At 38.6% G+C, this 15,970-nt stretch overlaps 1 protein-coding gene across 1 annotated transcript in view; it reads left to right on the forward strand.

Moving 5' to 3' along the window:
• Positions 1-14,688, forward strand: part of LOC128660624 (epidermal growth factor receptor) — a 411,537-nt gene extending 396,849 nt beyond the window's left edge. Inside the window, exons 16-17 of the mRNA XM_053714555.1 lie at positions 6,017-6,053; positions 14,367-14,688. Of these exons, the coding sequence (XP_053570530.1) occupies positions 6,017-6,053; positions 14,367-14,372 (43 nt within the window). The 3' untranslated portion in view covers positions 14,373-14,688. The remainder of the gene's footprint in view (positions 1-6,016; positions 6,054-14,366) is intronic.
• Positions 14,689-15,970: the final 1,282 nt, after the last annotated feature.

Below are 15,970 nucleotides of genomic sequence, written 5' to 3' on the forward strand. Positions count from 1 at the left end.
TATTGAACACAAAGTCCACAACCCGGGTTGTTAGTGGAAATTAGTAAGTTAGTCCGTTAATCTACCGGTATTGGATAAATTGAAATGCCTTCATATGACATATTTGTAATCCCAAACTTTTAGAAATCAACGTTAATGCAGGAGCCGCACCAAGTCAGCAGTATTAACACAGCAGGTGTAACTTGTATCTTCGCACTCTCCAATGCTATTTTGTAACTTTATCACTTCCAGCAAAAAAATGGCTACTTTCTTACCACATTTTAACTCGCTGTGACAGTTCTGTATTGCGTGTGGAGATAAAATAAACAAGTACCTGCTTCCTCTGTGTTCGGATAGTTACATATCAAGGTGCCATATCTACCTGCTCGTTGCTTCCAATTGTTTCGATACAAACCGGGTTTGGATTAATCACTTTACTTTCTCCTCCGCAGTTTTTCAGGCTCTTTCAGTGCATCCGCACGCCTTTACCTTCAGCGGAAGTATGATTATTTTGGGAAATCAGCTGTTGGACGGTGCTCAGCTGTTGCACCGCTCCAACCAAACAAGCAGCTACGCGTGTTTCACCCGGGTTCCATTCGGGCTTCTTCCGGCTGTGCATGATTGGAGATTGCTCCCCATGATATTTAAACAGTATGCTCCGCCTTCAAAACACTTTTTAACTATATATTGAAGCCATTCAGGTGAAATGTTAAACCAATGTAACTATCACTATTGCTATGCTATTATCAATATACAATACTATGATATCACACATCTTCTACTACAATATTGTTCGTTCATACATTATAGAGTCCACAAAATTAATGTTTTATTTCTTTGGAAAAAATGACTTTAACTATACTTTGGATATTATAGTATCTTGTTAGATACAAATTTATTAACTATTATTGTTAATATGTGTATTGCTTCAGTCTCCCAGGAAAGAGCCAAAGTTTAGCTCTTCATTTAAACCCTCTGGTTTCAGACTTTTCAGGTTAAAAATCCATTTGCTTTCCTTGCATAATAGGATCTGATCTAGATTACCTCCTCTGCCTTTTAAGTCCACTATTTCCAAACCTCTAAATTTTAGAAGTCTTTTGTCACTATTATGAAACTCAGCAAAATGCCGTGCTACACTGCTAGTTTTTGTACACTTGTTTTTAATGTCCCTTTTGTGCTCCTTTATTCTTTCTTTGAGCTCCCTATATGTTTTTCCTATATAGTATTGGGGGCAATTAAAGGAGACCATATAGACTACTCCTTCACTTTTGCAAGTTACATGTCCTTTTATTGTATGGAAGGACCCAAATTTATCACAACAAATCTTGCCTACTAGCATGTTATTACAAACTGAGCAGTGTGAACATTTAAAATTTCCATTCTTTTTATTGGTTAGCCAATTCCCTGTGTTTTTATTTTCAAAATGGCTCTGAACCAGAAAATCTTTCAAATTTGGAGCTCTTTTTGGAGTCATCAGTGGAGTTTCTCCTACAAATTTCCCAATTGATTTATCAATCCATAATATATGCCAGTGTTTGTTTAGGATTGAACGAATGTCCTGCCATTTTTGGTTGTAAGTCCCTATAAATCGAACCAAAGATGATTTTGATTTATCTTCTGCTTTCTCAAATAGTAGGTCTTCCCTATTCTTACTTTTTGTTTTATTAAACGCTCTTTTTAAACATTGTTGTGTGTAACCTCTTGCTCTAAATCTTTTGTTTAGAGCTCCTGCTTCAATTTTAAACTGTTCAGCTTCTGAGCAATTTCTTTTATGTCTTAGAAATTGGCCATAAGGAATATTTTGTATTAGTTTTTTTGGATGATGGCTATTAAATAATAATAGGGAATTTCCTGTAGTGTCTTTGCGAAATGTAGCTGTTTTTAGGCAATTATTATCATTAATAAGATCTAAAAATGTAATTTCATTTTTACTATAACTGTAGGTGAATTTTAAGTTCCATTAAATTTTGATTCAATTTTTCCATAAATTCTATGAATTTCATCTCAGTGTCCTCCCAAAGGAGGAACACGTCATCGATGAATCTTAGCCATAAAGAGATGGAGTCATTTATTTCTGCACAATTTAAAATCTGATCGAATTCCCATTTTCCTAGATAGAGGCAAGCAAATGTGGGGGCACAACAGGTCCCCATTGCTGTTCCTAAATTTTGTTGATAGCATTTATTGCCAAAAAGAAAATAATTATGTTTTAAAATAAAAGATAACAATTCCAAAACAAATTTAGTATGCTTGTCATATTCAATACCTCTTTGAATCAGGAAATATTTGATTGCCTCTATCCCTTTGTCATGAGGGATGCTCGAATAGAGCGACTCAACATCTATTGCAACCAATAGGGTATTTGTAGATACAGTTATATCATTCAGTTTTTTCAGTACATCTAACACATCTTTAATGTAGGAAGGGAGATTTAGTAAGTATGGTCTAAGGCAAAAGTCCACATATTGTGAAATTTTCTCAGTTAATGAGCCCATGCCCGATATAATGGCGGTGGTAGCTTGTTCTTATGCAGTTTTGGTAGGCTGTAGAAGGTTGCTGTTTTTGGAAATTTTACAAAAAGAAAATCAAATTCTCTTTGATTTATAATGCCTTCACCTTTAGCTTTTATTAAGATTTGAATCAGTTCTTCTTTATACATTTCTGTTGGATTAAAGCGTAGAGTGCTATATTGTTTGTGGTCTCTTAACAATCTTTGACATTCATCAACATAGTCCTTCGTGTTTAGGACCACAATATTACCACCTTTGTCTGATGGCTTAATGGTTATTGCAGTATCCTTCTGTAAAGCATTTAGTGCAGTTCTCTGCTTTTTTGTTAAGTTATCAGACAAAGGTTCATCTGTGCTCAAAAGGTCAATGTCTCCACTAATTTAACAAAATTGTGTATAAGAGGGATACTGGATAATGCAGGCATATATTCTGAGTTTTTTTTTAAATCGCTGAAACCTATAGATGTTGTCTCACTTGGTTGGCCTGATATTTCTTCCTGTAGTTCCTCTAAAATTTTTACACTTTGCCTGTCATGTATATTCAAAGTTTTTCTATCTGTTTTATTTTCAAATGTTTTGTTTAATACAATTTTTCGTGCAAATAGGTGAAGGTCCTTCACCAGTTCAAATTTATCCAATTTGTTCACTGGTGAGAAGGTTAATCCTTTCTCTAAAACTTCTATTTGACTGTCAGTAAGATTTTTATCTGACAGATTAACTACATTTACAAATTTCTTTTCCTCCTCTGTCTGAGTGGATATCTGCGTCTGCCTCTGCCTCTGCCATTTGTGTTTCCTCCCCCCTCTCCTTGATTTGTGTTTTTGTGTCCTAAAAAACTTTTTTGTTGTTCTCTGTAGGAACTTTGTGTTTTATTTTCTTCTCCACTAGAAATTTCTGATTCAGAGCCACTAGAGGCACTATATGCATAGTCATAAACCTTTTTGTCCTGATAGTCCTGCCAGTCTCTTTGATATTTCTTTTTCTTTCTAAATTTAATTGAATCTTGAATTTTGCGAAGCTCAACTTTTGCTAGGCCCATAAGTCTCTCATATTCATCTTTTCCTTTCCAAGTATCTACTTCATTATTAGCTGTTGATAGTTCTTTTTGGATTTTATCTAGTCTAAGTTTATTCTCCTCTATCATTAAATTCATCCAATTTATAGAGCATTTAGATGCATATTCATCCCATTTAATTTGGAATTTTTCCATTAAGGGATTGTCTAAATTAGCTCCTGGTCTTTTTCTTATCCTAAGTCCTCTCGGAATCATCTTCATTTCAACATATTTCTCAAGGCTAGATATCTCCCATTTTAATTTTTGTTCTTTAAACAATTTTTTGTTATAAACTTTAAATGATTTGTATATGCTTGGATTTTCAGAGGAAACTGAAGCAGTACCCTCAGTATTAGATGGGACCGAAAAGGTATCATCTACATCATACTGCCACTCACTTTCATTTAATTCAGCCATTTTTGATTAGGGACTCAATAATGTAGAACTATTTCTTATATATTGTTACTTAGACTTAAAGGGATCTCTCAATTGCTAAATATATACTTAGTGTGCAAGGTACAGGAAAGAAAGACCACATAGAGTAGTCAGAATACAAATTATATATATTGTATCAGCACCCCTAGTTTAGTAAATTACACAGTTCTATATACTGAGATAAAATATTGTGTGTCCTATATAGGAACACACTTCCCAGTATAGTGCACGGATAAGGGTATTAATTTAATATTTCAAAACAAGAGAAAATATAGACCTTATTTGTCCAGCACCCAAATATGTCAGGAAAAATAATACTTATTTTAGGCAAAGAGAGATATTTGAGTCAATAATTCACATACTCTGTAGACATGCGTGATTTCAAAATTTATATACATTATTTGTAGCATTACAACAAATCAAAAGCATGGTCCCCAATATATATATATACTGTATATAGTAGTAAAGAATGGGGATGCACTTGCCAGAATTTCCAAAGTTACCTTTAATGTAACGTTTTGGGGTGTTACCCCCTTCATCAGACAATACAAAATAAACATTTGTTTGTTATTTTGTATTGTCTGACGAAGGGGGTAACACCCCGAAACGTTACATCAAAGAAATACTATGGAAGCACCCTGGGTGGATGAAATGTTAACTGTGAGTGCTGGCCTGCTTGCTGTCAATATATATATATATATATATATATATATATATATATATATATATCACTTGTAGGATCCAGCACTCACTATCAAATCATATCTGCCATGGTGCACTCCAAACAATTCATATCCAAGTCTGAGGATGGGGGCAACCCGAAAACGTTCACGGATTAAACGTCTTGAATTAATACGGAGACTGCCTTCTTTGGTAACTTTGTGTGTATATATATATAAATAATTAGACAACCCTTGGTATTGATCTTTTAGGGGCACAAATAGGAGAATAACACTGATAAATCTTGCCTAAGAAGTTTATCTTTAAATCTCCTTAGCTCTCCTATGGAGAAGTGCAAAAAAACAAACAAACAATTTTTTAAGTATTTTATTTTTTTCTCTTCTCTATAGGAGAGCTAAGGAGATTTAAAGATACATTTCTTAGACAAGATTTATCATTGTTATTCTCCTATATTTCCCCCTAAAAATGCACATGAAAAATATTTCCCCTATTTATCATTCAAATATGTGCCTAAAATTGGGCAAGTTCGACTGTAAAATTCTCCTACTCTGTTCCCATTCTCCTTGGAGAACGTGCTTTAAAAAAAAAAAAGGTTAAATTAGATCCTTTTAGTCATATTTCCTATAGTACAGCTCATTAATTCAACTAGTTACAAATGTATAATTTATTTTCTCCTATAGAGTACTGAAAGTTTTTTTGCAAATGTGTGCATTAAAGTTCTCCATAACTACTGTGGAGAACAGCATTAGAAATGTATTCTCTACCAGTTGTTGAAGCAATGTTACAAAAAAAGGGCTCTACAAGGCGCAAAAATAAAATATAACAATGCGCAATAATAGTAATGTATATTGGAACGCAATAACAATGTATATTGGAGCGCAAAAATAATGTGTATTAGGGTGCCAAATTAATATATAAGCACAAAAAAATCTTTTGGGGCACTAAAATATTATCTTTTGGGGCACAAAAATAATATATAAAAAAAGATAAAATAGAAGCCAAAAAACAATGAAACTTAGATCTATTTTCTTCCATGACAGTTTGTTGAAGAGGGGCAATAACAAAGCTACAAGTGGGGCTGTATAAATATTTCTATTGGTTTATATATAACTTACATGAAGCATAATTGCTTATTTTCAATGATAAATAAGGTGCAGATATAAGCTCTGTGCAGGAGAATGTTACAGGGCAGAGAATATGATGCATGGAACTAAGGTTCTCTCCTCTGTGCTGAAGAGGTAAAAATAATATGAGAGCCCACTGCTGAAAACATGAAGCAATTAAAAAATATAATCTGATTTGCTTAAATGGAATTATAGGAAATATTTTTTTGTTTCTTTACTTTTTTATTTCAACAGATGCACAGGACCAGGCATTGAAGGTTGCATTCCCTGTGTAAGTAATCAAGATTTTCTAAATACCCTTATGCATACCCCAGACAGGTTTGACTTATTTTTGATGAAATATTTAAATTATCTGGGTGAAAAATAATAGCTATAATGATTAATTTCTGCATGGCATAATGTACCAAAGTGTGGCACTGCACAACATAGAAAATCAGTGGTGGTTCTGCATAATAAATCAAACAATGGTGACAATATATAAAACCTGGAAACAGGGTGACCTGTTTTTCACCATTATACCTAGACTGATACTATCATGTCTAAGAGAAAAATGTATCAAGCTGCAGGAGGACAAGTTCTCAAGCAGAGAACGTGTCCACCTGCAATCACTAGAGACTGCTTCTTAAATTTGTGATTTCAGACTCCCTCTTGCAAGCTTGAACTTCAAATTCTCAGAAACTGTTATGGGAAAATGTCACACTAAGTATAATTTTTTTCAAGCCTTACAATAGAACATTAACTTGCAGTGGAGTACTAGCAAGTTTTGGCCAGGGGACCAGTACAACTCAGACTTATAGTTATGATAATGAACATTTATATACTAATAAACACAGCACTCTCCACTATATAATATAGATGTTAGACATCTATACACTATGCTGAACTGTATAATTAATGCAAAGCACCTATACACTGATAACATATATGCTGTACTGTGTAATTGTAATGCTCGTAGGATATTCCACTATCAGACCAAACTCGACCAGTAGTCTTTTATCCCAGCGTCGAGCCGGAATGATAGGGAATATCCCAGATCAGAGAAAGTTCGCAAGATGAGGTAGGCGGCACTCACCACAGGCAGGATAGTCTTCAGCAGCAACAGGCAGGGAATCAGAGAAAGGTCATTCAAGGGTAAACCACTAGAATGGTCAGGCAGGCCTCCCTTGCCGTGGAGCCCTAAGGCAGCGCCTAGTCTTCCTCTATTGTAGCACTCTTTATTACCCATTCCCCAGTTTTGCATAACCAATACTGTTATATTAATATACTTTTTACCTCTATGATTACCTGTATGTAATCCCCTTATTTCAGTGGGTTTTTTATTCTTTTCCTAAACGGGGAGAGGCCACAGCCGCATTCATTACTTTTCGGAAACACAGAACCTGGCCAGCAGGAGGAGGCAACGACACCCCAGCCAAAGGCTTAAATACCTCCCCCACTTCCCTCATCCCCCAGTCATTCTTTGCCTTTCGTCACAGGAAGTTGGCAGAGAAGTGTCAGAAGATTTCGGAGTAGTCTCTTATGGAGGGTAGTACTCTTCAAGATGGAACTGGAGTTTTAAGTAGTCCTGTCAGCCTCTCAGTGAGAGCGTGGATGAAAGTTAGAGTCCGGAGATGTAGGGAGAGTCTTTCTGCAAATCCATCCTGACTCATATTAACAGCTCCATAAGCAATCAGTGTTGACAAGTTTCGCTGCCTGCTTTCTTCACTCAAGTCCATGTCAGAAGCGATGCTACTGTCAAACTTGAAGGGCCATGTTACTGTTCCACGGCATAGATTCTGGTAAGATTGTTTAATTTTTTATATATGTATGATAACACAAGAAGACAGGGTCACAATGTGACTCCTTTTATCTGTATAGAATCAAGGGTTAATATCTCCTGAGGGGGATTATTGAACAGTGGGGAATAATCTTATATGTTTATTTGATTTTATGTTGCTTTTATGTGTGAAATGTTATGGGCTCATAGGCTGTTATGGAATATACAGGTTTTACTTTCACTTTGAGAGCCATGCAGCTTACAAGCTTGGCGCGCTTTTTCTCATAGCAGGGACAGTCCTGCATTGTGCACTATGTAATTATTTCCCTCTTTCCTGACCGGGTGTCTATCAGAGAGAAATCCTAAATCTCTGTACTGTCTGGGTCATGGGAGGTGGTGAGTGCCCCAGCCATTGGGATATAACGTTGCAGTTTTTTTTATAAAATAAGATGTTTTATTTCTATAGTTTTCCTGTTATTGCACTAGCGATGGAGGATTCTGTTACGTAGAGGACACTCCCTTTATTCCTAAAGACTAATTCCTGTTTATATTGTGAGGAGGCCTTAGTTTCACCCCCTCAATTATGTTCCATATGCCTTGATAATGTGATAATATCAAACATCTTTGATACCACTGAGCTGTCCACCTCTGAGGAGTTGTCGTCCAGTGAGGTGCGTACACTACATTCTTATCTCTCTACACATGCAGTTTCCCGTAGCATTGCTGATCCTCCATCTGGAGGGGGCCATTTTTTCTCCAGACGTTACAGCGCAGTTTAGACGGCGGTGTCTGCAGCCTTTAATGCTTTACCTTGACCTGATAAGCGCAAGTGAAAGGTTACATATTGCACTCCATCCCAGAGTACATCAGATAATTTATTGGATTTAACTGATAGGGTTATCCGAGGATGAAGTTCTTTCTGAGACTTCAGAGTATGAACATTCTGGGTCGGAGTCTGCTGCCTCTAAACCTCCGGCTGCAGAGGAACCAGACTTTAGTTTTAGGAATTTGCGCTTTTTTCTAAAGGAAGATTTTGGCGAATTCAGAGGTTCCAGAGGACAAATTGCCTGATGAACCTTCGATTCCTAAATTGGATAGAGCTTGAGGACAGGGTGGTACCTTATCCATCCCTGCTCCTGTTAGATGGTGAACATTATTGAGAATGAATGGGACAGAATTGGATTCCTTTTTCCCCTCTTCTCCCTTTAACAAAATGTTCCCGGTCCTGGACTCTCAATGGAGTTGTGAGGTTCCGTCACTAAAAGGGATATCGCTATCTTCCCCCTTGCTAAATGTACTACTATCCCGCTTGAGGATAGTTCTTTGCTTAAAGAGCCCATGGATAAAGGATGGAAACTCTGCTAGGAATGATGTTTCAACATTAGGGATATTTGTTTCAACCGGTGGCGGCTGTTGCCACGGTTGCTGGAGCAGCTACCTATGGGTGTAACTCCTTATGGGTTTTGATCGAGGGTGAGGGTCCCCTCGACGTTATTCAGGAAAGAATTAAGGCCTTGAGGGTTACTAATTCTTTTATCTGTAATGCTATGCTAATAAGCAGATTATTCACCTGAATGCTATGGCTTCAGCCTTTTTTGTTCAGGCCCATCGGGCTCTGGCTGAAGTCATGGTCTGTGGATATGACTTCTAAGTCTAGACTTCTTTCCCTCCCCTTTAAGGGAATGATTTTGTTTGGTCCAGGCCTGGACTCAATTATCTCCATGGTCTCAGGGGGCAAGGGTGCCCTCCTACCGCAGGAGAATATGAACTAGTCTAAGGGAAAATTTTCATTATTTTCATTCTAATAAAGCCCATGTAAGCAGTCCTCCGCTAAGCCAGAGCAAAACAAGAGCTCTTGGAAGCTGGCTCAGTCCTGGATTAAATCCAAGCAGAGCAAGAAGCCCTGCCAAGTCTAAGTTGGCATGAATGGGCGATCCTGGTCTTCTCTGGATCATGTAGGGGGCAGTCTGCCACTCTTTTCAGTCACTTAGTTCAGGGATGTGCAGGATCCAAGGGTCCTGGAGGTCATAGCTCAGGGTTACAAGATAGGTTTCTAGTCTCAGCCACCCAAGGGCAGATTCCTCCTCTCTCTCCTGTCTTCCTGACCAGAGAGGTGGGAAGCTTTTCTGGGGTGTGTACAGGATCTGTTTTAGTAGGAGTTATTGTCCCTTAGTTCTGCCCCCTCAATTATGTTCCATATGCCTTGATAATGTGATAATATCAAACATCTTTGATACCACTCGGCCGCCACCTCTGAGGAGTTGTCATTCCAGTGAGGTGCATACCATACATTCTTATCTCTCTACACATGCAGTTTCCCGTAGCATTGCTGATCCTTTATCTGGAGGGTGTAATTTTTTTCTCCAGACGTTACAGTGCAGTTCAGACGGCAGTGTCTGTGGCCTTTAATGCTTTACCTTGCCCTGATAAACGCAAGCGAAAGGTTACATATTGCACTCCTTCCCAGAGTACATCAGATAATTTATTAGATTTAACTGATAGGGTTATCCAAGGATGACATTCTTTCTGAGACTTCAGAGTATGAACATTCTGGGTCAGAGTCTGCTGCCTCACTTTAGTTTTAGGAATTCGCGCTTTCTTCTAAAGGAAGATTTTGGCGAATTCAGAGGTTCCAGAGGACAAATTGCCTGATGAACCTTTGATTCCTAAATTGGATAGAGTTTGAGGGCAGGGTGGTACCTTATCCTTCCCTGCTCCTGTTAGATGGTGAACATTATTGAGAATGAATGGGACAGGATTGGATTCCTTTTTCCCCTCTTCTCCCTTTAACAAAATGTTCCCGGTTCTGTACTCTCATTGGAGTTGTGAGGTTCTGTCCCTAAAAGGGATATCGCTATCTTCACCCTTGTTAAATGTACTACTATCCCGCTTGAGGATAATTCTTCGCTTAAAGAGCCCATGTATAAAGGATGGAAACTCTGTTAGAATGATGTTTCAACATACGGATATTTGTTTCAACCGGTGGTGTCTGTTGCCGCGGTTGCTGGAGCAGCTACCTATGGGTGTAACTCCTTATGGGTTTTGATCAAGGGCGAAGGTCCCCTCAATGTTATTCAGGAAAGAATTAAGGCCTTGAGGGTTACTAATTCTTTTTCCTGTAATGCTGTAATTATTCGCAGGAATGCTATGGCTTCAGCCTTTTCTGTTCAGGCCCATCGGGTTCTAAGTCTAGTCTTCTTTCCCTCCCCTTTAAGGGAATGCTTGTGTTTGGTCCAGGCCTGGACTCATTTATCTCCATGGTCTCAGGGGGCAAAGGTGCCTTCCTACCGCAGGAGAATATGAACTAGTCTAAGGGACAATTTTCATTCTTTTCATTCTGATAAAGCCCATGTAAGCAGTCCTCCGCTAAGCCAGAGCAAAACAAGAGCTCTTGGAAACTGACTCAGTCCTGGAATAAATCCAAGCAGAGCAAGAAGCCCACCAAGTCTAAGTTGTCATGAATGGGCGGTCCCGGTCCTCTCTGGATCGTGTAGGGGGCAGTCTGTCACTCTTTTCAGTTGCTTAGTTCAGGGATGTGCAGGATCCAAGGGTCCTGGAGGTCATAGCTCAGGGTTACAAGATAGGTTTCTAGTCTCAGCCACCCAAGGGCAGATTAATCCTCTCCTGTCTTCATGACCAGAGAGGTGGGAAGCCTTTCTGGGGTGCGTACGGGATCTGTCCTCCTAGGAGTTATTGTCCCAGTGTCTATCGCAGTGATTGGTTTGGGATACTATTCAAACATTTTTGTGGTCCCAAAGAAGGAGGGAACTTTCTGTCCAATTCTGGACCTAAAGTGCTTAAACAAGTTTTTTTTATATGTCCCTTCGTTCAAAGGGGAGACAATAAGGTCCATTCTTCCCCTCGTTTGAGAAGGGCAGTTCATGACCACAATAGATTTGAAGGATGCTCCTTTCACATACCAATCCTCAAGGACCACTTCCAGTTCTTAAGGTTTGTGTTCCTGGACCAGCACTTCCAGTTTATTGCACTTCCGTTTGGTCTAGCTACGGCTCCAAGAAATTTTTCGAAAAGTGGACCGTTCAGAATTTCTCCTCTGTCTTCTTAGATCCCATGGATGGAAGATAAATCTAGAGAGAGTACTCTTGTATCAAGTACCAGGGTAGAATTCTCGGGTACTATAATAGACTCCACAGACAAGAAAATATTTCTAACAGACCAGAGATGTTGCAAGCTAGTTCAACATGTCTTGCCCTCCAGTCTCCTTAAGGTCATCTGTGGCTCAGTGTATGGAGGTGATTGGTCTCATGGTGTCCTGCAAAGACATAATTTCCTTTGCCAGGTTTTATCTCAGACTGTTGCAACTGCGCATGCTGAAGAAGTGGAACGGCGATCATTTGGATCTGTCTCAACAGATTTCTCTGGACAACCGATTGAGAGAATCGCTCTCTTGGTGTTTTTGTCCTGATCTCTTGTCCCAAGGGACGTCCATCTGTCTCAAGACCATCCTGGGTGATTGTGACTACGGTTGTGAGTCTGTCAGGATGGGAAGCTGTTAGGGGTGCCAGGAAGGCACAGGGCCTATGGAAAAGCTCCTTCCCGATCGCATTGGATCTTCGGGCAATATATAATTTTCTGAAGGCTTGGTCTTGACTGGGTTTGTCCCAGTTTATCAGATTCCAATCAGACAATATATCCTCTGTGGCTTACATCAACAATCAGGGGGTAACGAGAAGCTCCCTAGCTATGAGGGAAGTATATCGGATTCTGGAGTGGGTGGAGACCCATATATTGTTCGCTGTCAATGATCCACATTTCGGGTGTGAACAACTGTGAAGCGGATTTCCTCAGCAGGCAATCCTTTCATCTGGGGGAATGGTCTTTCCATCCCGAGTGTTTGCAGAGATTTCCAAGAGGTGGATCTTATGACGCCTCAATATCAAGCTACCCAGATATGTGTCAAGGTACAGGGATCCTCAGGCGGAGCTAACAGATGCATTAGTGTTACCTTGGAAGTTCAATATAATTTATCTTTTCCAGCTGTTACCACTATTTCCTAGTGTAGTGGCTCGAATCAGGCAGGTGTCAGTGATACCGATTGCTCAGTCTTGGATGCAAAGGATATGGTTTGTGAACTAGTGGGGATGTCATTATCTCCTCCGTGTAAGTTACCTTGTTGCAGGGATCTACTGACCAAGGTCTCTTTGTTCATCTTTGTCTAGATTCTCTGAGGCTGACTGGGTGGAGATCGAAAGCTTAGTCTTAGCCAAGAGAGGTGTTTCTGAGAGAGTTATTTTTACTCTCATTCAAGCTCGTAAGCTGGTTGCTCGTCGCATCTATTCTCCAGGATGAACTGGAGAAGGGCTTTTCTGCAAGTCCCCTGAGGGGACAGTTTTCGGCCCGGTCTGTGTTACTGCACAAGAGGTTCGCTGAGCTTCCTGATGTCCAATCATTTGTTAAGGCTCTGCTAGGATCAGACCTGTGTTTAGATCTATTGCTCTTACTTGGAGTTTGAATCTTGTTCTTTGAGTTTTGTATGGGCTCTGTTGGAGCCTATGCATTAAGTAGACATTAAATTATTGTCTTGGAAGGTTCCTTTTTTACGGGCTATTGCTTCTGCACACAGAGTATCTATGATTGCTGCCTTGCAATGCGTCCCTTCTTATCTGGCTTTTCATGCAAATAAGGCTGTTCTACGAACCAAGTTAGGTTTTCTTCCTAAGGTTGTGTCAATTCGCAACATTAATCAAGAGATTGTGGTTCCTTTCTTATGTCCTACTCCTTCTTCGTCGAAGGAACATTTTTAACGTAATTCTAAATGTGGTTTGTGCCTTGAAGTCTTATCTTCAGGCAAACTTCTTTCTCAGTTTGTTCTCTTTTACTGGGAAGCATGGAGGTCAGAGGGCCTCTTCGATTTCCTTATCTTTTTGGCTGAGGAGTTGAGACAGTAGGACATAAACCTCCTCTGAGGATTATGGCTCATTCTACGGGAGCAGTGCTTTCCTCTTGGGCCTTGAAAACTGAGGCCTCTATGGATCAGATTTGTAAGGCGGTTACCTGGTCCTCCTTACATACTCTTTCCAGACTTTACAAGTTTGATGTTTTTTGCTTCTGCTGAAGCAGCCTTTGGGAGAAAGGTTTTCAGGCTGTGGTGCCCTCAGATTAGGGTCCGCCTTTCTTTTTTCCCTCCTGTTTTGCATTTTGTGTCCTTTATAGCTTGGGTATTGGTTTCCCAAAAGTAATGAATGCAGCTATGGCCTTTCCCCGTTTAAGAAGAAAAACTTAAATTATGCTTACCAGATAATTTTATTTTCTTCTGATAGGGAGAGGCCACAGCTCCGTACCCGTTTTTATTCTATGGGGCGGCCTTATATTTTATTTGTTCTTCTGGCACCTTTTTAACCCTGATATTTCTCCTACTGTTCCTTGTTTCCTCAGCAGAATGACTGGGGGATGAGGGAAGTAGGGGAGGTATTTAAACCTTTGGCTGGGGTGTCTTTGCCTCCTACTGGTGGCCAGGTTCTGTATTTCCCAAAAGTAATGAATGCAGCTGTGGCCTCTCCCCGTCAGAAGAAAAGGCAATCTTTCAGGTTATGCAAAGCTTGGTAATGGGTAATTAAGGTGTTATCTATCTTTTTAAACAATAAAAAATAAAGTAGACTGTCCCTTTTAATTTTCAGAGGGTTTACAGAATATGGTACACAAGAATGTCATGATATCTGTATGGAAAAAAAAAAACAAGGGACCCATTTTTGTTTTAGTTTTTTTGCTATATTTTTTCATTTTTAAAACTTAAGAAAAAGGAAAATAACATCTTTTAGTACAAAATCTGTTGTACATAATAAAACCTATTTGTTTTTCTTCTTGCAGGATTAATCCGACTCAACCCTAAGATGCTAAATCAATACCAACAATATATGAATATCAATCAACATTACTAATATCTACTTGGCTTTATAATACGTTATGAATATATAATAATGGAATGGAGACTGTGTTGCATAGCCTTACTAATGTTTAGAACTTGGAAAAAATATATCTAGTTACTGAGTGAGTTAGATCAAATAACATTGCCTTTACTTTTCCATTACAAGGGCAACAGAGTTAATATTACAGGTCATATAATTTCACTAATTTTGTGCTGTTTTACAATTCTGTGAAAATTGTACTAAATAAAGTTTATTGGAATTAAGTTGTCTGCCTTTTTCTTTGTAGAAAGTGGAATTCTTCGTTATTTATACTCGAATGATGACAATTCCCAAGATATGGAAAACCTTAGGGACCCCAAAAATAAGCATCAATCATTTTTTTTTTAAAAAGTTTATCGTTTACTGAACCAGTTATCTTGGGTCAGTTTTTTAACCTTGATATATGGGGATCATAAGTTACTTGGTAGTCTACTATTTTCTTTGTTAGTTTTAGAACAATCCCAAATCTGCTCATCCTGGGACAGTACCACCTATGCATGAACCATGTTTTGAACAAACCCCTAGTAGTAATATGCAAACTAAACATGTATATGATTGATATCAGTGATCAGAATCATGTAGTGAAAAATAGTGCAAACATATGAAATAAAAGCAAGATGAAAAGGAGTAAAAAAATGTACACGGTAATAATTAAATAAATCCAGATCTTAGTTTGTTGAACTTTCAGTAGAAGAAATCTGGCTCCAGAAATAGCTGAATGCTGTTGGTGGTGGCCATATTCGGCATTCATTTACTAACCAAACCCCTGAATGCACATACTGATTTGTGACAATATACTATTTTATTTCTTTACAATACATCTCTTATCTTAGGATTGATTAACCCTCCTTAAAGTGAATATGCAGTTTTCATTATCTTTGTTTTGATTTCTTGGTAAAAAAACAAAACAAGGAAACTAACTAATACTTATGTTATTTTCAGTTTGCATTTTCTATCACATTTTCAAAAGCAAGGGAATTACTAACCTAAACTTCTCCCACTCCCCTCTTGAGATCTTTGCACAACATGAAAACTCCACAACCTCTAAATCTACTCTCACTTATATTTGACCATAGTGACATCATCAAGCTTTTACAGTTTGTGCAGATAACTCTTGTAACAGTATAGGTTATGTCATTAGAGAAATGTGAGTGGAGCTGTGAGGGTGAGAAGCGACTGTGTGCAAGAGACAGTGGGTGAGGAGTGTACTGTGTGTGTGAGTAGGTGGCTTTGTAACGGAAAGAGGGTACCGTTATTAGGAGAGTGTATGGCAGGGAGCTGGGAAGAGAGGGGGAGGAGGATGCTGTGTTTGAGGAGGGAGGGTTAAGAGAGGATAAGGTACAGGAAGCAAAAGGATAAAGAACAGGTTCTGTGTGGGGCACAGGAGGTGAAAGTGTTAATATATTTTATACCTACTCATTTTTTGTTCAAGGTGTCGCACAGCAATAAAAAAATATATTTTATAGTCTGAGTTTCAATGATCAATTGTAATTGAAAAATATAAAA

This window comes from Bombina bombina, chromosome 5 (assembly GCF_027579735.1).
Source record: "Bombina bombina isolate aBomBom1 chromosome 5, aBomBom1.pri, whole genome shotgun sequence".
NCBI lineage: Eukaryota > Metazoa > Chordata > Amphibia > Anura > Bombinatoridae > Bombina > Bombina bombina.